The following is a 22,749-nucleotide window of genomic DNA, read 5'->3' as shown; positions in this document are numbered from 1 at the left end:
ATTCCTGAGTGGGTAATGGTATCAAAGGCCTTGACCAGATCGAGGTAGGCTGTATGAACTGCCTTGCCCTCATCCACAGCTCTGGTGACCTACTCAAAGAAGTCAAACCAGGTTGAGCAGACATGATCTACTTTTCACAAAAGCAAATTGCATGGGATCTAGAGTTTGGAGATTCCCTATATCCTTGTTAATTAGGTCCATGAGGATGGGCTCCATAGCCTTACATACCAGACTTGACAGGCTAATGGGGAGATAATTACCAGGGTCTGTAGTTGCTCCCCCTTTATGGAGAGGGATGAGTATAGCAGTGTGCCATTCGGTAGGGACAAAGCCTGAGGTGAGGCTGTGATTGAACAGGACACACAGATGTGGTGTCAGTTCACTTCGTAGTTCATGTAGAACACATCCAGGGATACTGTCAGGTCCAATGGATGCTGTATTCTTGGCCTTGGACAATGCAGCTTTAACCTGTACTGCAGTAATGCTGGGTGGATGGCATTCCTCTGGTATTGTGATTGGTCCTTCGGGGGTGGGGGGTAAAGCTGGCACTGAATCTGTTGGCTAGTATGTTAGGAATATCTGCTGGCTCATTATGGGATGTACCATTGTGCAATAACTCGGAACAAACCTGGGTATTGCCGTGGATATTCTTGATATAACTATAGAAGGCTTTGTGGTTGTTTTTAGTGTCTGCCGCAATTCTGCCTTCATAGCTGGCTTCGGAGGGATCTCAAATTTTTGTTGAGGTTAATAAAGCAGTTTTTCCAGTCTTGGGACTTCACCTTTTTCTGCAACAGTTTCTTCCTTCTGTTGTAGAGTTTATCAATGACAGGGGACCACCAGATTGGCTTCCTTTTTTTGGAGGAGAGCATCTTGGTTCTGTTGGGTATGGCTAGTTCCATCTACTTATGTACGTGTTCTTACAGTGCACTGGTGTATGATTTGGCAGTCCTGCATCTATTTTCCATTGACATGGGTGCTGTGAACTTAGCCACCTCTGTTTTAGAGTACAAAGTCAGCTTTGCAGAAGTTTTTCATGGTGGTTACCTCTGCGGGTGGTGTGGGTGAGGTGTGGACTTCCATGGTGATTAGTTTGTGGTCGGATCTAACCAGGGAAGAAATGACTACTGGTGTAGAGCAATAGTTGCCCATGCTAGTAATAAACCAGTGTTGTTTCCTCTAGTGGGGGTAAGAATGAGCTGGTCCAGAGCATTGGAACAGATTTATTCCAGGAAGCGTTGGGCCAGTGTATTGGTGCAGGAGTAGTTTTCCCAGTTGATGGAGGGGTAGTTGAAGTCACCTAGTATGAAAGTGTCGAGTTGGACCCTAACAGTTTCCAGGATGCTTAGGAATGTGGAGTGAGTCTTGGGACATGGTTGGGGACATACAGCAGACTACGAACTGAATCACTGTTTTACCCAGTGTTAGTTGTACCTGAAGTATCTCAGATGCATTATGCTGGGCTACTAGTCTGGAGGTGTGCATATCCTTTATGAATAAGGAGACACCACCAGCGTTGGAGCTTCGGTCCATGTTCTGGGGCCGAAAGGTGTGGAATGAGTTACAGCCTGGTAGCGCAGGGGTGTTCTCTGCTGCTTTAAACCAGGTCTCCATTACAGCACAAATGTCGATGTTCTCCATTTTGTGGAGTGCTTCGAGCAAGTGCACCTTGAGATTTAGACTTCTGGCATTGAGCAGCATGACCCTCAGATTGCATTTATTTATACCTTTTACAGTGGTAATTTGGTCTTTGGAACATCGCCTAAAAAAGGCACTATAGGGGCGGCAAGAGCCTTAGCCAGTATCCGGAAACCCAGGGGTGACAGATGCAGGCCACCGCTGGCAAAACATCGAGGTCGGTCAATCATGTCATCCCAGGCAGACAGATACTGGATCCCCTTAGAATGACACCAGAAACTTAGACAATTGTTGAAGTCAACAATTTTCTGCTTGCACTGCGGTATCATTCGGGGCGACGGTAGGATGCTGCTGAAGGCTAGGGTCATACCTGCCTGGGCCACAATCTGAGAGCTCCTTTATGTCTCTTTTCATGTAGTCCAGGGAGGTGCGTCTCAGGTCATTCACACCCACATAGACAGTGACAGTGTCATACTTGTTGTGGAGTGACCGGAGTGTGTGTGTGTTATGTATCAGATTCTGGCACCTGATAGCTGACTGTTACCTTCTCCTTATTCATCCTAGTGAGTGGGACAGCGGTGTGTCTCATTATCGAGTCACCTATGATTAGTGCATTGGGCAAGCTGTTTTACCTTAGGGGCTTAGGTGGAGGGGCACATTGTGTAGGTGAGCTATGTATCTTGTGGTTTGTGCTGTGTTGTGGTGGTCAAGTGCGTTTCTGGCTTGGAGGTCTCTACTGTTTGGATAAATTTCTATTGAGAGCCTCCATGAAGGTGGGGGTGTGATTTGTGTTTTTATGTGACAGCTGTGATGGTGGTATTCTGGAGAGCTGTGTGTTGCATGTGGTGTGGTGCATGTGTTGACCTTCTGTTCTTGACCAGCTATTCCAGTGTTGGCTTGAGAGTGCATGGCTTCCAATTTGGATATACAAGTGCATCTCTCACAAGTCAGTGCTGGGAGGTACGAGGAGAGGGCTGTCTGTGTAAATGAGGTAGTTGCTACACTGCCTCAGAATGCCCAAGTTCACCAAGTTAATAAGAGAAAACACAGGGAACTGACCTTTAGACATGCCAGGAGGGATGGTCATTATTACGAAGTACTGAAGCGGTTTCCTTATATATTCTTTTTACAGGAAAAATATCACTCAAGGTGTCTGAGTCTGTACAGAGCACTGCCAAACACGAGGGAAAACTAATACGTAGACCCTGAAAATTGAAGGATGAAGTATTTAGGCAGATATTCTGAAGTTAGAAAGAAATCAAGCAGTACTTTCTGAAAAATAAAAAAAATAGCTGGTCAAGAATGATGAAAAGAGGGGAGTCGCATGAATGGCTACTGCCTGGCTACTAGTAATGCTGGTGTCAGCACAGCCTCACTCTGTTGGGATACAATACTCCTTTGCTTCTTCTCTCACCAGAAGCAAAATACTAGCACCAATCCCAAGAAGAGAAGCAGGCCAAGGACTGTTTGGTAATCCACAGTCTTGTCCCAGATGATGCAAGGGTCTCTGCAGGCTTGTAGCCTTCTTCTGGTAGATGCCTGAAATAGCAACCAGAGCAATCAGATACGTTAAGCACAGACACACGCTCTCCAACCAGAAAGAGCCAGGAATCAATGCACTCTGCTCCTGCTCTAACCAGGATCAGAATATAAACACAGATTCCAAGCTGTCACCTATAAAGCAGTTACTAAGCTTTCTGGTGATCAGCAATCTCCAGGAAATAATCTAACTGCACTCCTCTCACCAGGAGAAAACAGAAGCACTAATCCCAAGATAACTACTGAGAGGCAGAATGTAGCCTCTCCAATAATTGGTGGTCTTGCAACAGATGCTTAAAGTAAGATGAAAAAATGGTTTATCCTAAACACTGCAGTGTGCACTAGAGGAATTACATGTGAAAGTAGGTAACTTAAGTTTTACCTGTCCAAAAAAATTTTTACTGGACAGTCACTATTTTTAAAACAGCAAGATAGATTGAAAGGGGGTGGTCACTTTTATATTCTGGTACTATGGAATACAGTAAGTTGGCCAGTAAATTTAAATAGTTGAAGGGGAGTGATTTTACAAAATGATAATTTTGTGCTTACTCACAACAGCCAGTAAAAGCAGAGAGGAAATGCGATATATGGTCAAATTAACATAAGGGGCAGGCAACTAGAAAGGCACAAAACAGTAACCGGATGGGAAAAATTTTGGTCCGACTCACAAGAGACAGAGCTGTGGTCACTTTTCAAGTTTTAATATGCAGTTAAAAGCAGAATACAAGTAAAACACAGTGAACAAAATAGAAAAAGGCAATAAAGTAATGCAAAATACAACAAATAAAAAGCAAACTAAACTTTCCCTCACAGCAAACTGCAGCAGAGTCTGGGTGAACCTTTTGCAGTAAAGAGTCTTCAGGACTCTTTTCAGCAGCCTTATGCCCCTCTCCCTGTACAGCTTCCTAGAGAGCTCAAAGAGTATTTGATGTGTTGCTAGACCAGTGCCTGGTAGAGTGGACAAATTACCTTTGCTTCTAAAACCCCTCCCCCAACATTTGAATGGTTGATGCCATTGCCCTTTCACTCTGGTCCAATTCTGATCTGAATAAGCAGATCCTTTTCTGCTCTGTTGCCATCAATTCCAGTCCTCTCATCTCACTGGGTTACTGAACTGCAGGTTTAGAACTATACAACTGCTAGGGTTACTGTAGCACAAGTTTCGAACTATACAATTGCTGGGGTTGTAGCACAGTTTTAAAACTACACAAATGCTAAAACAATAGTCTAACACCTTTCAGACCAGTAGGGTAGTCTTTTAAGCCTTTCCTTAAGCTTTTTACCACAGGGTTGCCAGCTTTGCAAATCACCAAAGTGGGACATTTTTTATGGAACGGCAAGATTTTGCAGGACAAACCATGGTTACCAATAAAAGCTTTTAATCTTACAGGTTTTGACTTGATTCAATTGTTTCAAATCAAATTATGTTATGCAAGGCACACAACTTTCCCTTAAAACTTCAGCCATTTACCATTTTTCATACTTTTTTTAAGCATGATACACCTACACATATAGGGACTGTCCTGCACAAAGAAGAATTGTGGTAAACCTATTTTACCAACAGATGCAACTAACCTCACTTGTATCAGTGAAGAGGCTGATCTTGTTATCTGCTCTAAGTAAGGATGAAACTGACACACTGAACAGTACTGGACCCATAACCCACCCCACAATATTTCCCAAGTCCATTTCCTTACGATCATTTTTTCTACAACTTTTATTGGTCCCAATGGCTAGTGTAGATCGATATGTATGTATACCCTTAAGAAGCTTTCCATGGGCTTGCACAAATGTATAAATACAGAGCACGTGCGAGCCTAACTGCCATTTTGTAGTAAGCTGATGAGATGTAAGCATGTATGTCTGTGATAGTCTGTCAATTAATCAGTTTGTTTATACTTTATGTTGCTACTATCCATCCTGATGCGTTTCTATATAATAAAGCATGTAAACAAAGTACCCCGCCTGTTCATCTTCAATAGTAAACCAAGACAAGCGACATGGTGCCAGAACAGAATCCAGAATCAAGACCCTGTTAATGTGAATGAATATAGATGAGTGGAACATCCCTACTGCATGTATAACTCGCAAAACAGGTCAGAAACGAATTTCAGGTATTAAAACTTACTTAAATGATTTCTTACTCAAAGACTATAAAACAAAGCACCCACAATGCTCAAAATTAATTTCTAGTTAAACGAAAAGTCAAATACTGCAACATATTGATAAAAATAGTCAAAATAATTACAAAAATGTTTGAAAGAATGCCAGAATACCATAAAATCTATAAAATAAGGAAAACTGCATTTTTGTTATGCTCTACTATTCAAAATATCTGAAGTATACAAAGTATCTGCGAAATATACTTTGAAATGGCTGTATTTTGCAAAATAACTGCACTGTAATAGTGCACAAACATGCAAAGTACAGTATTTTGAAGAGTTTATTGTGCATTTGAATGTTCTTACAAGTACTGGCTGTGTGTGCATATTCATATATAATTACAAGGTCCAATTTTCAGTGTGTTTGGGCATATTTTGTTGGCATAGCCAAAGATTTTGAAAACCTTTGAAAACCAGGTCCTCTTGTCTTTGATAATAATACTGCAGAGAATTGGACTGTGTTTGAGCTAGAGTGCAATATTTTCATACAAGCTGCATTTTCTGATAGATGACTGTACAAAGGCATTTATTCTGCTTAATTTAGCTGGTTCAGAAGCCACAGAAAAAGAGTGTTCATTTGAGTATGCACCTGTAGTATTTGCAGGAGAGTGGGAAAACCTTCATATAGTGGTACCGGCTGAGTCAAGGACCCAGAGTGCTTAAAACAAATTTGGAGAAATGTGTAACCCCCCCCAAATGAATATTACAATGGAAAGGCACTTATTGGATAACCCAAGAGTAATGACTTCAACAGTGAAACACGATGAACATCTAATATTACAATGGAAAGGCACTTATTTTACACAAGACATCAAAAGCCTGATAAAACTTTTGCAGCATATACAACTGATTTAAGAAACAAAGCTAACACTTACTGATTTGGTGATTTAAGGGATGAGCTGATAAAAGACTTGCGTTTGGTATTAAAGATAATGCTGTGAGAAAGATTTTGCTTCGTGACAGTGATTTAACTTTGAGTAAGGCCATTGAGACTTGTCAGATATACGAGCTCACAGAAAAACACACAAACAGGGGAGATCGCAGGATTTTTTGCAGGGGGGGTGCAGACCCAACCCTCCCTCCCACTCAGCTCCCCCACACAGCCATTCCAGTGTCCCATTATTTAGCTATTTTTCCCCAGCTGCCATAAACACTATTCAAAACTCTGTGTGCATACTGCTTTAAGCTTCTACAATGATTACAGATACTTGGATTTAATTTGCAACTTATTTCAAATTTTACAGCACAGACAATGACAGACATTTGCTAAACAAAGCAATAGTCTTACAACGAAAACAGACTTGGCATTAAAACTTCTCTACCTTTGAAACACATTCGCTGAAACAGCACTGAAACCCACATTCAAGGAATAGCACCAGGCTAGTGGAGGGTTAAGTTTACTTTTGGGTTGTTTTCAAATCATAAGTCCCTTGCACACATTTTTAGGACCAAGAAAAAGTTCTTGGATTCATCTTAATGACTGTACTAATTATAACATATAATTGAATTATATCCCTTGTATAATACAGCATGACTTGTTAGTGTGTGTTTTAAATTTATAGTTTTAAACATTTTTCCAGTAAGCGATGAAACAAAACATATGAACCAATGACGACAAATTGCCCAATTCAGTAAATTTCAACCATAAAAGGCCACCCAAATTTCTGTCATTACAATCCATCAATAGCAGTCAATATGCACAATCTCTGAAGAAGTAAAAGTCATCTGAAAAATTCCACATTAAAGAGAACTGAAACTAATGAAATGGTCGTTGCTAGAAAACAACTTTATATTTCAATTTCATCTACAAATTCAGTGCCTGCTGCCCTTGAAGAATAAATTGCCTATGTTACATTAAAAATGGTAAGCTGTTGTATTGCAGTAGGGAATGGGTGGCAAGCTGAAAAAGAGGTTCATAGTTACTAGACATCTCATCCAAAGGAGAGAGATACTCAGGACTGCAGCACCCCACCCCCTTAAAATACAAATCTACATCATGTAGAACCTGCAGCCATCTGCATCAAGATGCAAGTAGACTACCTGCTGTGCTAACACTGTTTTAAAATTCTATACCACAATAGTGTTACCATTTGCTAAACAAAACAAAGAGTTGCACATTTTAAGCAGACTTAGCATGAGCAGCAATAAATTTCTGTTCTCTTCCCTTGAAGCTCACAATTCCTTAAAAATGAGCTAAGGATTAATGACAATAACTACCACCTGCTAACTTTCACTAGGGCATCACACACACACACCCCTCAACCTCTTAGTGCAAGAAATCTGGGCAAAGCCTAAAATAAATAGGGGCGGATTATAAATATTGCTCTCAGGAATTTAGAAAATTGCTACAATAACAGAATTTGTGTTCATATGCATTTTTCTAAAGGATATGACGTCTATAATTCAAATGTCTGTCATTATTTAGCAACTTCAATCCTTCTTAGGAGGAATTTGGGGCAAAACTCTGGACATTCTGCAAAAACCTGGACAGCTGAGGGATATGCTACCTCCCTTTTATACATACATACATACATACACACATACACACACATGCACACACACCATACCTCGCAACCTCTTAGCACAAGAAATCTGGAAAAGCCTGTTATAATGTTGGGGACAAAGACCCAAAACTAGGGACACATTTACAATGTTGCTAGAAAAACAAGATTTGTGTTAGACTGCATTTTCTGAAGGATATGAAGTCTGAAACTCAAATGCATGTCGTCATTTAGTAACATTAATCCTTAGCTCATTCCAACAATGTGAAAAAAAAGGAATTTTTATGAGGAACAGACCAAAAGTATAAGGCAAAAATTGGACATTCTGTGAAAATCTGTACAGTTGAGAGGTATGAATACACATACATCCCTCTACATCCTTAGAAAGTGGATGGAACAAGTTTTGCATTTTCTGAAAGATATGAAGTCTAAAGCTCAAATGTCTGCCATTATTTTCTGACTTGAGTCCTTAATGATTTGCCAGAAAATACAATTTTATGAGAAACCAACCGAAAATATGAGGCAAAAAGCTGATAACTGCGAGGTATAAACCACCCCTTTACACACACTCCTACCTCCCTCTTACACACACACACACGCACCACTCACTACTCATCAAATTATGTGTTGAAGCTCCTTAAATACAGTGCTCATACTTAAGCCACGAAACTAACAGAATTATCAGTATGACCATTAGAAATATTCTCTAAATATCAGGAGAGACATGGGCATAATGTAAGTGTGGAAGATGATAGCAGAAAGATGTGATAGCCTCATCCTGTGAAATAAGGCTGGGGAGAGGGGGGAATAGCCAAAAGATTGTAAGGAACAACTAGTCCCTCCATGTCCAAAACTGTTTTTTCACAAAGAGGTTGTAAACTCAGACTGAATTATGGGAATGCCCAGTTGAGAGGAATGCATTTACTGCATCATGGGACAACTGAAGAAGGGACCACTGACAATGTAAGAATGGAGAGAATATAGACTATTAAATATACTTACAGGGTTTAATAGACTCGCTTATTGCCTGCTTCTGTCATCAATGAAATGTAAACTTCAAAAATGAAACACCTATCACATTCTGCATTTATGTGTATATATAAAACAGTCAATTTTATTAAAGATCTGTGGATGGTAATTTCCTTATACCTGGAATGTAGGCTATCTGCTAAATCTCATTGAATAATCCTTAATACAAATGACTTGAACTACATTCAAGCAGCGTGTCAGCACTTACTGTTAACTTTAACTCTATGACAGCATTTAGCAGCATTCATTTCCAGTAGTACATTCCTAATGTAATAAGTCCGTTCTACACGATCGATTTGCACACTTTTTACATACACACCCCTCCCTACGTACTTACATCCACACACCCCCACCTACAGTGGATATAAAAAGTGTACACACCCCTGTTAAAACACCAGGTTTTTGTGATATAAAAATAAGACCACAATAAACCATTTCAAAACTTTTCCCAACTTTAATGTGGCCTATAGCCTGTACAATGCAATTGAAAAACAAAACAGATCTGTTAGGGGAAAAATATAAAAAAAATAAAAAACATACAATAAGATGGTTGCATAAGTGTGCACACCCTTAAAGTAATACTTTGTTGAAGCACCTTTTGATTTAATTACAACATTCAGTCTTCTTGGGTAAGAGTCTAGCAGCATGGCACATCTTGACTTGGCAATATCTGCCCACTCTTCCTTGCACAAGTGCTCCAAATCTGTCAGACTGAGGGCATCTCTTGTCCACAGCCCTCTTCAGGTCACCCCACAGATTTTCTATTGGATTTAGGTATGGGCTCTGGCTGGGCCATTCCAAAACTTAAATTTTCTTCTGGTGAAGCCATTCTTTTGTTGATTTGGATGTATGCTTGGGGTCATTGTCGTGTTGAAAGGTGAAATTCCTCTTCATCCTCAGCTTTCTAGCAGACGCCTGAAGGTTTTGGGCCAAATGTGGCTGGTATTTGGAACTGTTCATAATTCCCTCCACCTTGAATAAAGCCCCATTTCCAGTTGAAGAAAAGCAACCCCAAAGCATGATAGTGCCACCACCATGCTTCGCCGTGGGGACGATGTTCTTTTGCTGATGCAAAGTGTTGTTTTTGCGCCAAACGTACCTTTTGGAATTGTGCCCAAAAAGTTTAGGCCACAATACATTTTCCCACATGCTTTTGGGAGACCTGATGTATTGTTTTGCAAATTTTAGCCTGGCCTGGATGTTTTTCTGTGTAAGAAAAGGCTTCCATCTTGCAATCCTACCCCACAGGCCAAACATATAGAAAATATGCGAGATTGTTGTCACGTGTAGTACACAACCAGTGCTTGCCAGAAATTCCTGCGGCTCCTTAAATGTTGCTCTAGGTCTCTCGGCAGCCTCCCTGACCAGTTTTTTGTCTTGTCTTTTCATCAGTTTTAGAGGGATGTCCAAGTTCTTTGAAATGTCATTGTTGTTGCATAGTTTCTCCACTTTTTGATGATTGGCTTCACTGTGTCCCATGGTATATCCAATGTTGTGGAAATTTTTTGTATGCTTCTCCTGACTGATATCTTTCAAAAGTGAGATCCCTTTGATGCTTTGCAAGCTCTCTGCGAACCATGCCTTTTACTGTAGCAGGCAACTGAGTAAATGTCAGGAAAATCCTACTAGAACAGCTGAACTTTATTTGGGGTTAATCAGAGTCTCTCTAATTGATGGCAGGTGTGTACACAAGAAAACTGAATGCTGTAATTAAAGCAAAAGGATCTTCAATGAAATATCAGTTTAAGGGTATGCAACCTTATGCAACCAGCTTATTGCACGTTTTTTTATAATTTTCCCCTAACAGATTTGTTTGTTTTTCAACTGAATTGTACAGCTTATAGCTCACATTAAAGATGGGAAAAGTTTTCTATTTATTTATTGTGGTCCAATTTTTTTATATCACAAAAACCTGGCATTTTAACATGAGTGCGCGCACTTTTTATATCCACTGTACCTATTTCTTAAACACATACACCTCTCACTTGTACATTCGTCCTCAATCCAAACATCACCTGGAATTCAAATTCTGCGCAGGTGTGAAAGATTAAGGATGTAAAGCATTGGTTGCACAGACATAGAAGACTAAAACAGGTTGCCAACACCTGCTGCGTCTGTGGGACTAGATGTAAAGGGCGTTCAAAAAAAAAATTTTTAATCTCCTGGCCAGCCAGTTGCAGGGGGTTACAAGTGCACCCTCTTTGCACACAAACATGCTTACAAATGAGAAATGCATGCTTTCAGCATCTTCTAGTGCTCATGTTGATAGTATGAAGCACGTGGTTAAAAGAAACAGGCCGAAGCACGTGGCAGCTACAGAGAGACCTGCAACAGTCCCTGGGAAACCCCATAGCTTTCTACCAAATTCAAGAGTGCACAAAGTCTCAGTGAATCACAAGAGTGAGTCAGGAAACTCAAAGCATGTACCCTCACCTAGCCTCACAGTCAACAGTCTTAATTGTGGTGGTAATCATGTAACTAAAAGAGAAATGTGCTTGGTCAGCAATGGCACAGATATAAAAAGTGGAATTATTTTCAAAGATTTTGTAAATCAAGAGAGGCTCATTCTTTTATTAAGAGAGAACAATCAAAGAGACAAGTTGATCAATTAGAAAGCTGTGACCCTACTTTTTATGTTGATGGTGTGTGTCTGCTTAATGAAACAGTCAATGCAGTAGATTTATGGGCAAAGAATTAAGTATTTTGTACTGTTCGGATAAATAGAAGATCTCTAGAGTTCAAAGTTGACACAGGCTCAAAGTGCAATGTTATGTCAGTAGAAACATTTGCTAGAGTATGTGTTGGTCAGAAGCTTGATTTGGCAAAATGCGCAAAGCTTGTTGCTTATGGTGGTGAAGAAATCCAAACTGAAGGTTCAGTAGTGCTTTCATGTTACTGTGCTGGGAACAGCTATGACTTGCAATTTTACGTAGCCAAAAGGCATGTACAGTCATTATTAGGCCTCAGAGATGGTTTGAAAATGGGACTACTTTCATTTAATAAGGAAGTCCACCATGTAAGCTTGAAAGACCACTGTTCTAATTTCGCACAGTGTTTTCTCTACCTATGCCGATCTTTTCACAGACAAACTAGGCATACTCCCAGTTGTGTACTCCATGAAGTTAGACCATGAAGTCAGCCCAGTTGTCAGACCAGCCTGGAAAGTTCCAGTAGCTATGCAGATCAGAGTCAAAGCTAAGCTAGATAAAATGGTGCGGCAAGGTGTAATTTGTCCAGTTGAAGAACCAACTGAATGGGTATCTTCCATGGTCATGGTTCATAAGAAAAGCTCAGATGATATCAGAACATGCACTGATACACTAGATTTGAACAAAGCACTGAAAATGCCTCATCATCCAAAGCGTACAGTCAAAGAAGTCACTGCTCTTATGCCAAATGCCAATGTTTTTTTTCTGTCTTGGATGTAAAGAGTTCATTCTGGCAAATTTTGCTTGACCAAAAATCTTCATTGCTAATCACCTTCAGTACTCCTTTTGGCAGGTACAAATTTTTGAGAATGCTATTTGGGATGACTTCTGCCAGTGAAGTCTTCCAGAGTCCAATGGAGCAAATGTTTTCTGGTTATCCGTGTGCTATTATAGTAGATGATATTCTAGTAGGAGATAATGGTGAAGCTGAGCATGACAGAAACCTCAAGAAAGTTCTGGAAAAGCACATGAAGTGAATCTTAAGCTGAATCCTCAAATGTGCAAATTCAGGCTACGAGAAGTTACTTATGTTGGTCATTTATTTACCAGTTCAGGCTTTTGACCAGATCCTTCCAAGCAAACAGCAATTCTTGAGACACCAGTTCCAGACAATGCTGATGCCCTAACAACATTTTCTTGGCATGGTTAATTACCTAGGCAAGGTTTATTCCAGACTTGTGCCAACTTTTAGCACCCCTCCGAGAGCTGACACGCAAAGATGTATCTTTGTCATTGTGAGATCAACACCAAAGAGCATTTAAATGTTCTGAAACAGAGAATTGCCAATCCACCAACTCTCAGATATTATGATGTTCACAAACCAGTTACTCTTTCTTGTGATGCTTCAAAATTTGGTCTTGTGCAGTCATTCTTCAAGACAGTACACCAGTAGCTTATGCATCCAGAACTCTAACCCAAACCGAGATGCAGTATGCGCAGACAGAAAAAGAACTCTTTGCAATTGTGTTTGCAAGTGCGAAGTTCCATGATTATACTTATGGTAGATAAGAGAAAACCTTGTATAAGCCAACAAGTCAGTAAGGTAAATTGTAGAATTAAACCACAGTACAGTGTGGTTCATTAATCCTATGATTTATCTTGCTGACTTGTTGGCTTATACAAGGTCTTCTCTTATTTGTTTTTATTTTACCTCAAACTGGTGGTCTTTTATTGGTTTTGCCGTATTTATGGTAGACCTATCCAGACTGAAACAGATCACCAACCTCTAGTCACTGTTTTGAGAAAGCCTATGTATGCAGATCCTGCCAGATTGCAATGTATGATGCTCAAATTACAAAAGTAGAATTTCAATCTTGTCTACACAAAAGGCAAACTTCTTTATCTTGCTGATACATTATCCAGATCACCCAGAAATTACACTGAACAGCATGAAAATGAGAAACTTGATTTTGAAGTCATGGAAGTGAGAAATGTTTCTTTCACACATCTTGATGAGCTTAGAGGTCATACAGCCTCGATCCAATAATTAAGAAGCTCACTTTATCGGTAGAGGACGGCTGTCAAAGGAATCTTGCTTACCAGTAGACCTACAACCTTATTTTCCTTACAGAGATGAGATATTGTTTGACAATGGTATCACCATGAAATGTCCAAAGTGACTGTTCAAAAATCCTTACAAGAGTATGTTACTATTTTGCATCGTGGCCACACAGGAGCAGATTCTACCAAAAGAAAGGTAAGAGAATTAGTATTTTTGTCTTCTTTGTCAAAGGACATTGAGAGAGTGCTTTCATCTTGTTCTGTATATAATAGTACTAAGCCACATCAACAGAACAAACCACTTCAGCTAAACCAGATTCATGAACTACCTTGGTCGACAGTAGCTACAGACATTTTCAAATGGAACTGTCAACATTACTTGGTGTTAGCAGACTCTTACTCAAACTGGTTCGAGATCAACCTACTTCCTAATCTAGCATCCAGTACTGTCATTACTAAGATGAAGCATCATTTTGCAGTCCACAGTAGTTGGCACAAAGTTATTTCTGACAATGGTACTCAATTTACAAGCCACCAGTTAAAACGATTTGCTAAAGAGTGGGACTTACTCAAGTTACAAGTAGCCCTCAGTACTCACAGTCAAATGGTTTGGCAGAACATGCAGTTCAAAGTGAGAAACAATTACTTGAGAAGTTGAAATGAGACAATAGTGATGTTTTCTTGAATCGCTTCAATTTCAGAAATATTCCTTGTGATAAACATCTTGGTTCACCTACACAGAGACTTATGTCGAGACAAACCAGAACCATGTTAACAATCAGCAGTCATCTATTGATTCCATCTGTCAAAAACAACAGATCTGTGAAAGCCTATCTGTTGAAGTGCTTATCCCAGAAGCCCTATTATGATAAGACCAGAAAACCACTCAATCCATTACAAGGAGGAGAGACAGTGAGGATGCAGACATCCAAAGGTTTTGATCGGATCAGATTCATGAAAAGTGTATTTCTACAGTCAAGATCATACATTGAGGAATCACAAGGATTAGAATTTAGCTGAAATCAGAAACATTTGATCCCGGTGTCAGAGCCTGTACTGCAGTATCATACTTCCAATAAAGACTCAATCTCAGCGCGAGTTATCTAGCGTTCCAGTTCCAGAGGACATGCTAGTAAATATGCCTGTGCCCGAGAAGATTCCTGAAACTCCTGAAACAGATTGTTCACCAATGACTGTCCCCTTATTGTGTGCAATTCATTAAGGTGGGAGAATGTAGATCAATATGTATGTTTACCTTTACGAAGCTTTCCATGGGCTTGCACAAGTGTATAAATACTGAGCAAGTGTGAGCCTAACTGCCATTTTGTAGTAAGCTGTTGAGATTTAAGCATGCATGTCTGTGTAATCTGCCAGTTAATAAGTTCATTTACATTTTATGTTGCCGCTATCGATCCTGATGTGTTTCTATATAATAAAGCATATAAAAAAAAAAAAAAAACTACCCCGCCTGTTCATCTTCAACAGTAAACCAAGACGAGCGACAACTACCGACCATGTAGATACTGTCACTCCCCCATTTGTTCCCCATCAGCAGATCAAGAGCTATTTGTAGCATGGCTGTCATTAAGGCATCCATGAGGAGTTTTACATTTTTAGATCCTAACCAATCCCCAGAGGATGACAAGAAGACCTGCTGTGCCTTCCCTTGTAGATGGGCACATTCCTACCCATGTACTATTTAGAATGCCATACAAGCATATCTCAGGAGAGCTAAATACATCTCCGCCCAGTACTATTGCATGAATACACATCTCTCCTCGACTGGTGCTTGCAATGTGGTGGACTATACTACCTCTTTTCTGCCAGAATGCGTCAGCCGGTGACATTTTTGATGCCTATCCTCCATACCAGTGCTTGCAATTGTTAATCAATTTTGGGTGTTAGTAAGGGCTTCATCCCTCTACGCCACAGAACTAACTTTCCTTATGCTTAGCACTGCCTCCTTCATCACATCCTTCTCCATCTTAACTTAGGAACAAAGCAACTAAAGAACAATACTGGGCAAGCAGGCCTAGGCATATGCACTTTCAAGAAAACAAGCTTAAAAGTTCTTTCCACTCAACAGTACTTAACATGCAACTCTACTTGTACTCTTCCTGTCCAGAAGGAATCCTGAAAACATGCTTCCTTGTATTCTAGGTTTCAAGTAGTCACCAATAATGCACAGACTGAACCTGGTATTTTAGCTCTAATGGATGAGAAGAGGCATAAAAAACACTCATTCCAAAAATACAAAGGCACAATATTTGCCCATACCAATGATAAGCTGTAACACATAACTCAGAAGGCTGAATGGAGTAAATGACAGGTGTAGCACTAAACATTCAAAGGTAGAGGGGGGGGGTTGCTCCAGCCACAAGTTGTTAGAGGAGTGCACAGTCAGCAATGCTGATAAATTGGAAGTGCACTGCCAGCATTCGTTCAGTAGCAGCAATGAACAAATGTCAGCAATGCAAGGAAAATGTAATGCAAGTGCGCAGTAAAGTAACTTTTGACCTTTTTTTGTCTCCTTTAGCTTCAGTTTGAGGGCAGCTGTAGTCTGGGGACTGCAAAACATGTCAATTCAGTTAACTACTACTATTTTCAAAAGGACATTCAGTCACCAGAACTAAAACACCCTATAGTCACGCCCATTATCTGTCTTTGTTCTACATAAATTCATAGGTAGTTAGTATGTATGTGGTCCAGGAGATCCTTGAGGAGCCTAGAACAATTTCCCAACTGCACCCGAGCACTGTCTGGTTAAGAAATGTGCTCAGAGTCACACAGTAGGCAAATGGAGGTTGTGGGAATGAAGCCCTACTGCCAGCTTTCTTGTACACTAAAGTACAGTTGTGTATACCTACCATAAATGTAGATGTTCGAGTGTCTTCACTGTTGCAGTCATAACTGTAGGGTACTCCTGCCGGCAGGCAGCCCGAGGTCGGCCAGAAGTCTGGGTCCGGCGTCGGCTGTTTCAGCCAGAACCCTGACGTCAGAGCGTATGGGTATAAAGCTGACAGCCGATGCCATCTTCTCCAGCCTTTCTTGCCCCTGATGTCAGAAGCTCCCATAAAACCAAAAAGGTGTCCCAAGGGAAACACAAATACACCAGAAAGGTAGTGGAAAAGGAAACACAGTAAGCAAATAGAAACAAGAGGGGGTCTGGAGGGAGGGAAACACTGACTGCAACAGTGAAGACACTCGAACATCTACATTTATGGTAGGTATACAAAACTGTACTATGTTCTTCGTGTTTCACTGTTGCAGTCATAACTGTAGGGTAGAATCCCAAAGCTGAGAATACAGGAGGGGGTTATGAAGTAGAAGGAGCAGCTAGAAGACCCTGCAAAACAGCAGAGGCAAAGCCTGCTCTAGACTTAGAGTACAAAGGGAGGTTATAGTGCTTGGAAAAAGTATGCACAGAACTCCAAGTGGCAGCCTCCAGAATGTCCTTGGTAGGAACTCCTCTGAGAAAGGCTGCTGAAGTGGCAGCTGCTCTAGTAGAATGAGTCCTGACGGTACCTGGAATCTGTTTTCCATGAAGAGAGTAACAATATTTTATTCCATGAGCAATCCATTTGGAAATAGTTTGCTTAGAAATGGCTTTACCAAGAGAACTGGAAGCAAAAGAAATAAGCAATTGATCTGATTTTCTGAAACTTTTAGTTTTGTCCAGGTAAAAACGTAGTTGTGTGTGTACGTCCAATGAATGCAAAATCCTTTCCCCCTTATTTTGGGGTTTTGGAAAAAGGTAGGAAGGTGAATGGTCTGATTTAGAGCCACTCTAGAAACCACCTTAGGCATAAACGTAGGATTGGTACTCAAGGAAACTCTGTCCTGATGAAAAATGAGATATGGTTCCACGGCCATGAGGGCTTGTAACTTAGACACCCTTCTGGCAGAAGTCAAGGCCAACAAGATAGCTGTCTTCCAGGATAAGAACTTAATGTCCGCAGAGGCAGCAGGCTCAAAAGGAGGCAAAGTAAGCTTTTCCAAGACATAGTTGAGATCCCAAGGAGGGACAGGAGGAGTTCTAGGAGGTTTTAAATTCTTAGCTCCTCTCAGAAATTGTCTGACCAACTGGTGGGAAAAAATGGGAGGATCACAATTGAAATGTGCTGAAATAGCAGAAGCATGAATTTTAATGGAAGAAAATGAAAGACCTTTAAGCAAATCTGAGAGATAAAGTAAAATAGATGAGATATCAGGTATTAGAGGGTCAGAGCCACGATCCTGCATCCAAATACAAAATCTTTTCCATTTAGAAGCATAAGATTTCCTTGTACTAGGACGCCTAGCTTCCAAAAGAACATCCAAAACTTGTTTAGGAAGAGAAGAAGGAATCAATTGCCTTTGATGAGCCAAGCTGCTAGACAGAGTGTCTTGATTTGAGAGTGAAATACCTGACCCTGATACCGGGACAGTAGAGAATGGGTCAGAGGAAGACTCCAAGGAGGGGCCGAGGAAAGGTGCAGTAGAGTAGGGTACCAAAACTGACGAGGCCAATTTGGAGCTATCAAAATGATCAGTCTGGGTTTGTCTAGCTTTATCTTTAGCAATACCCGAGGGAGAGGAGGGAAGGCATATCCCGAAAGATTTCTCCAGCTGAAGGACAGGGCATCCACTTTCCAAGCTGTCTTGTGGAAGGACCTGGTGCAAAAGAGAGGCAACTGATGGTTGAGATGGGAAGCAAACAGATCTATCTGAGGACAGCCCCAAACTGCAGTTATCTTGCTGAATAAGTTGGGGTCCAACATCCATTCGTGAGGATCCAAAATGTTTCTGCTTAAGCTGTCTGCTAAGAGATTTTGTTTTCCTGGAATGAATTGTGCCTGTAGATCCAGATTCAAATTTAGGGCTGTATCCCATAAGGTCATGGCAAGTCTGCAAAGGGGGTAAGAGTGAGAGCCCCCTTGCTTGTTTATGTACCACATGACTGTGGTATTGTCTGTTCGAATTAGCAGAGGCCCTGGCTTCAAAAGAGTCTGGAAGGCTAGAAGAGCATTTTGGACTGCTAACATTTCTTTCAAGTTGATGTGCCATCGAAGGTGTTTGTTTGTCCAAGAACCCTGTTGGCATTTGTCTAGAAAATGAGCTCCCCATGCATAATCCGAGGCGTCCGTGGTTATGATCTGAGTAGGTTGAAGTAGACGAAAGGGCTTGCCTTCGTTCAAAACACACGCCCTGGACCACCAAAGGAATTCCTTCTGGAGGCAGGGAATCAGTGGAATCATTGTATCCAGACTGTGGCAATGTTGAGACCATACACTCTATAGGTACCATTGAAGTTTCCTCATGTGAAGCCTCGCATTTGGAATCAACAGGATGCAAGAGGCCATGTAGCCCAGAGCCTGCAGGAATTTCCTTGCAGTGAGCTGAGTCAATGCTGCCAAGGTCTTGAAGATTGATGCCAGCTGTAACTGTTTTTCTGGAGTGAGGAAGGCCTTCTGTAAACTTGTGTCCAAAAGAGCTCCCAAGGTCATTCGCTGAGAAGGAATCAAATGTGACTTTTTTGTGTTCACTGAGAATCCCAGTAGTAGGAGAAGGCGTTGAACAAAATGTAGGTGTTGAAGTAGAAGGTCTTTGCTGTCTGCCTGAATTAAACAGTCGTCCAGATAGGGGTAAATCTGAATCCCCTGTAGTCTGCAGTACGCCACTACTGGAGCCAGGCATTTGGTAAAAACTCTGGGCGCAGTAGATAAGCCAAATGGCAGTACAGAGAATTGGAAGCGTCTCGAGCCTGCCTTGAATCTGAGGTACTTTCTGCAATGTTGTCTTATGGGGACGTGTAAGTAAGCCTCTTAAGTCCAATGTTACCATCCAAGCATCTCGTGAGAGCATTGGAAGAAGTTGTTGAAGTGTAAGCATCTTGAATTTTGGAATTTCCAAAAAGATGTTTAATGTAGAGAGGTCCAGAATAGGTCTCCAGGAGTTTTGTTTTCTTGGGACCAGAAAAAGTCTTGAGTAAAAACCTTTCCCCACCTCTAGAGGTGGAACAGGTTCTATGGCTCTTAAGGCTAATAAAGCGTCCACTTGATTTAAAGCCTCTGTCCATTGATGTTTTGGCAGATCTGGCCAGCCGGAAGGCCTTGGCAGAGTGTGAAAGTGGAATCTGTAACCTTTCAAAATCACGTCTAACACCCATTTGTCCTGGGTAATGAGAGTCCAATTTTGGTAAAAAAGAGAAAGTTTTCCTCCGAGAGGGGCATCCAGGGAAGGAGGACCTGAAGCCCAACAGAGGGAGTCATTGAGTCTGCTTTCTTTGGGTTTGAGATCTGTCTTCTCCCCTTCTAGGTGAAGAAGCAGTCCACTGTCTAGATCTGTAAGAGGCCTGAGCCTGCGTCCGACCTCTGGAGCGTCTATATCTTCCCCTTTGAGGCCTATCAGAGGAGGGAAAAGACCAATTTTAGGAGGGCCAATTTCTGGAAAATCTAGGAGGCTGTACTTGCAAGAAATCTTTTACAATCTGCATAGACTTGGCTTTTTCTTCCATCTTTTTAATGACCTCCTCAGCCTTAGACCCAAATAAGACATCATGCTGAACAGGGGCATCTAGCAATTTTGCCTTAACTTGTTCAGGTAAATTCTGCTCACGAAGCAAAGCATGTCTCCTGATAACAGTACCAGAGGCAGCCGCCCTGCAAGAAGCCTCTAAGGCATCAAAACCACAATGTAAACTATGTTTGCTAACTTGTTCAGTAGCATGCAACACATCCTGTAATTCCTTGTCCTCAGCACATGCAGGAAAGGAAGAAATCTTTTGTTTTAAAACAGATAAAAGAAACTGTTGATACTTAAACATGTGAAACTGGCAATTTAAAGCTCTAATAGAAAGGGTAGTTGAAGTATAAACCTTTTTGCCCCACCTGTCCAAGGCACGAGAATCCTTTTCAGAGGGGATAGGATTCTTAGAGGAGGCGGCCTTAGCAGCCTTGGAACCCTGCGAAATGGTTTCAGGATCAGCAGAAGGGTTCTTGAATAAGAATTGATGGGAATCAGGAACCCTGTAAAATCTATCAGGCTTAGAAGGAGCAGGCGGCATGGAATCAGGATTCAAGTTAGCTTCAGAGAAGGCATCATCCACAATGTCAAGTACAGGAGGAACAGCTAAAGGCCTGTGCTGAGGGAGAAGAAGAAATTCCCAGAGTCTCTTTTTGGAAGCAGAATAATCCTGACCTTCCCAATGAAAATGCTCCCTCATCTCATGCAAGGTTTCCCCAAAAGAGAAATCTTCAGGGGGAGAGGCAGAGGGAACAGAATCCTCTGCATCTGAATCCTTATATGGAGGAAAAGAGTAATCCTGATCAGAGGAAGAAACAGAAGATACAGAAGCCTGATCAGAGGAATCATAAGGGATATCCTGTCTAGGCCTTTTGTCAGGAGGAGGGCGAGAGCCCCTAATCATAGTTAATAAATCCTCAGCCATCCGAAGTAATTACTTCTGAGTCTTAGGAGTTGAATCCGAAGAAGCTTGAGCAGAAAGCCTGGGTTTAACAGGAGTCTTTGACTTAGCTTTTGTCTTTGTGGAAATAGTAATGTGTGAAGGCCTGAAGACCCCCTCAGAAGCCGGTACCTGCACAGCGGTTCCGGACCCATCTGAAGGAGCGACGTCCAAAGGTCCTGCAGCAGGCAAATTACTAGGCCTAGTTGGCTCACCATGTGAGTCCGTGTCGGCCATCGGTTCTGAAGTGGCGGACGACAGGGGCTGCAAAAGCGCCTCACTGACTACCGCCGAACCCGAAGCTGGCTCCGGCTGCAAAGTATCCTGTTTGGACCTTGGAGGCCTGTCCTTGTCTTTGCGCTTCTTCTGTAATCCGGTAGTCAGTAAAGTATCAGACGACATTCTATAATTAAATCGTCTACCGAAGTAATTCAAGGCCCAATCGTACCTGCGCTTGATAGTGCGAGAATTAAACCTGGCACAGAACCGACAACAAGAAACATCGTGGTCAGGGCCTAAGCAAGGAAGACAGTAAGAGTGGAAATCTTTATGAGGTATTTGTTTTCCACACGCTACACAATTATTAACTTTTTTTGACATCGGAGGAGCAAGAAAAAAGTTTCCCCAACGGGGTACTTAGCTTTGAGAAGAGAAGTAGAAAACTTCGGACCGACGACAATCACACCATGTTGTCTTGAAAATGCCAACCAACAACTAGCGAATTGCTTTGCACCGCACGGCAAGAAAGACTGGGGAAGATGGCGTCGGCTGTCAGCTTTATACCCATACGCTCTGACGTCAGGGTTCTGGCTGAAACAGCAGACGCCGGACCCAGACTTTGATATTCTGGCCAACCTCGGGCTGCCTGCCGGCAGGAGTACCCTACAGTTATGACTGCAACAGTGAAACACGAAGAACATCTGCATCTCACCCAATGAACCCCTATCATCAACTTCTTTCACTAACTCCTTATCTTCATCAATTTCTCCTAGCTCATCTTTTTTACTATTGCTTCTACTATTCAAAAGGAGAACCTGCAACCTGTAGAACTGTAAATATGATAAACATTATATGCAGTGTACTTTAAAACTGTAATGCATGTCTTAAGATGGTCCAAAGTTAAATTACTGTAAATGTGCATTTCAAAATATTTTTGTTATTCAATATAATCTGTCTCCTACAGCGGGTTACAAAATATCCATGCTACGTCTGTTTTTATTCCCTTATGACTTTACCTGAAAAAGGTCCATTTGGATCAGTGCTGTATCCTAGTTAAATGAAAAGTGTTTTTAAAAATGTTTAGCCCATGCTTAACACAGTGTGTGGTGCCCACCAGCCTTTAATGTTGTAGTATATATTTTCCAGTTGCTGTTTCCAGTGCCAATAAAGGACTCCCAGTCAATAAAGCACCACTCTTAATAATCCAATATGAAACCACAAATACAACAGACACAGATGGTTTACATCTGGTCTTGACCTACAACGAAGACACCAAGATGATTCAAAACATTGTGTCAAAAAATTGGAAGATTTATTTCTATTATGCGCAATAAATCAAATGTATTTTTAAGACCTGTAAAGTTTGGATTTAGGAGAAACCCCAGTTTGAAAGATATTTTTAAAAGGGGGAGCCATTCGCAAATGGGCAATAAAACTGGTACATATAAATGTGGGATATGTTCTCAATGCCCCTTTATATATAACCAAGGGAAATTGACATTGGAGTT

The 22,749-nt window shown here is 41.2% G+C and overlaps 1 protein-coding gene across 1 annotated transcript in view; it reads right to left on the bottom strand.

The window, feature by feature from the left end:
• FBXL20 (F-box and leucine rich repeat protein 20) overlaps positions 1–22,749 on the bottom strand; it is a 2,487,640-nt gene that overhangs the window by 1,651,044 nt on the left and 813,847 nt on the right. Inside the window, exon 3 of the mRNA XM_044055052.1 lies at positions 1,838–1,839. Within this exon, the coding sequence (XP_043910987.1) occupies positions 1,838–1,839 (2 nt within the window). The remainder of the gene's footprint in view (positions 1–1,837; positions 1,840–22,749) is intronic.

Source organism: Protopterus annectens, chromosome 13.part0, assembly GCF_019279795.1.
Source record: "Protopterus annectens isolate FY-2018-M chromosome 13.part0, PAN1.0, whole genome shotgun sequence".
In the NCBI taxonomy this organism is placed as follows: domain Eukaryota; kingdom Metazoa; phylum Chordata; order Ceratodontiformes; family Protopteridae; genus Protopterus; species Protopterus annectens.
Note: the sequence above shows the minus strand (reverse complement) of the source record. Positions and strands in the feature narration are given on the sequence as shown.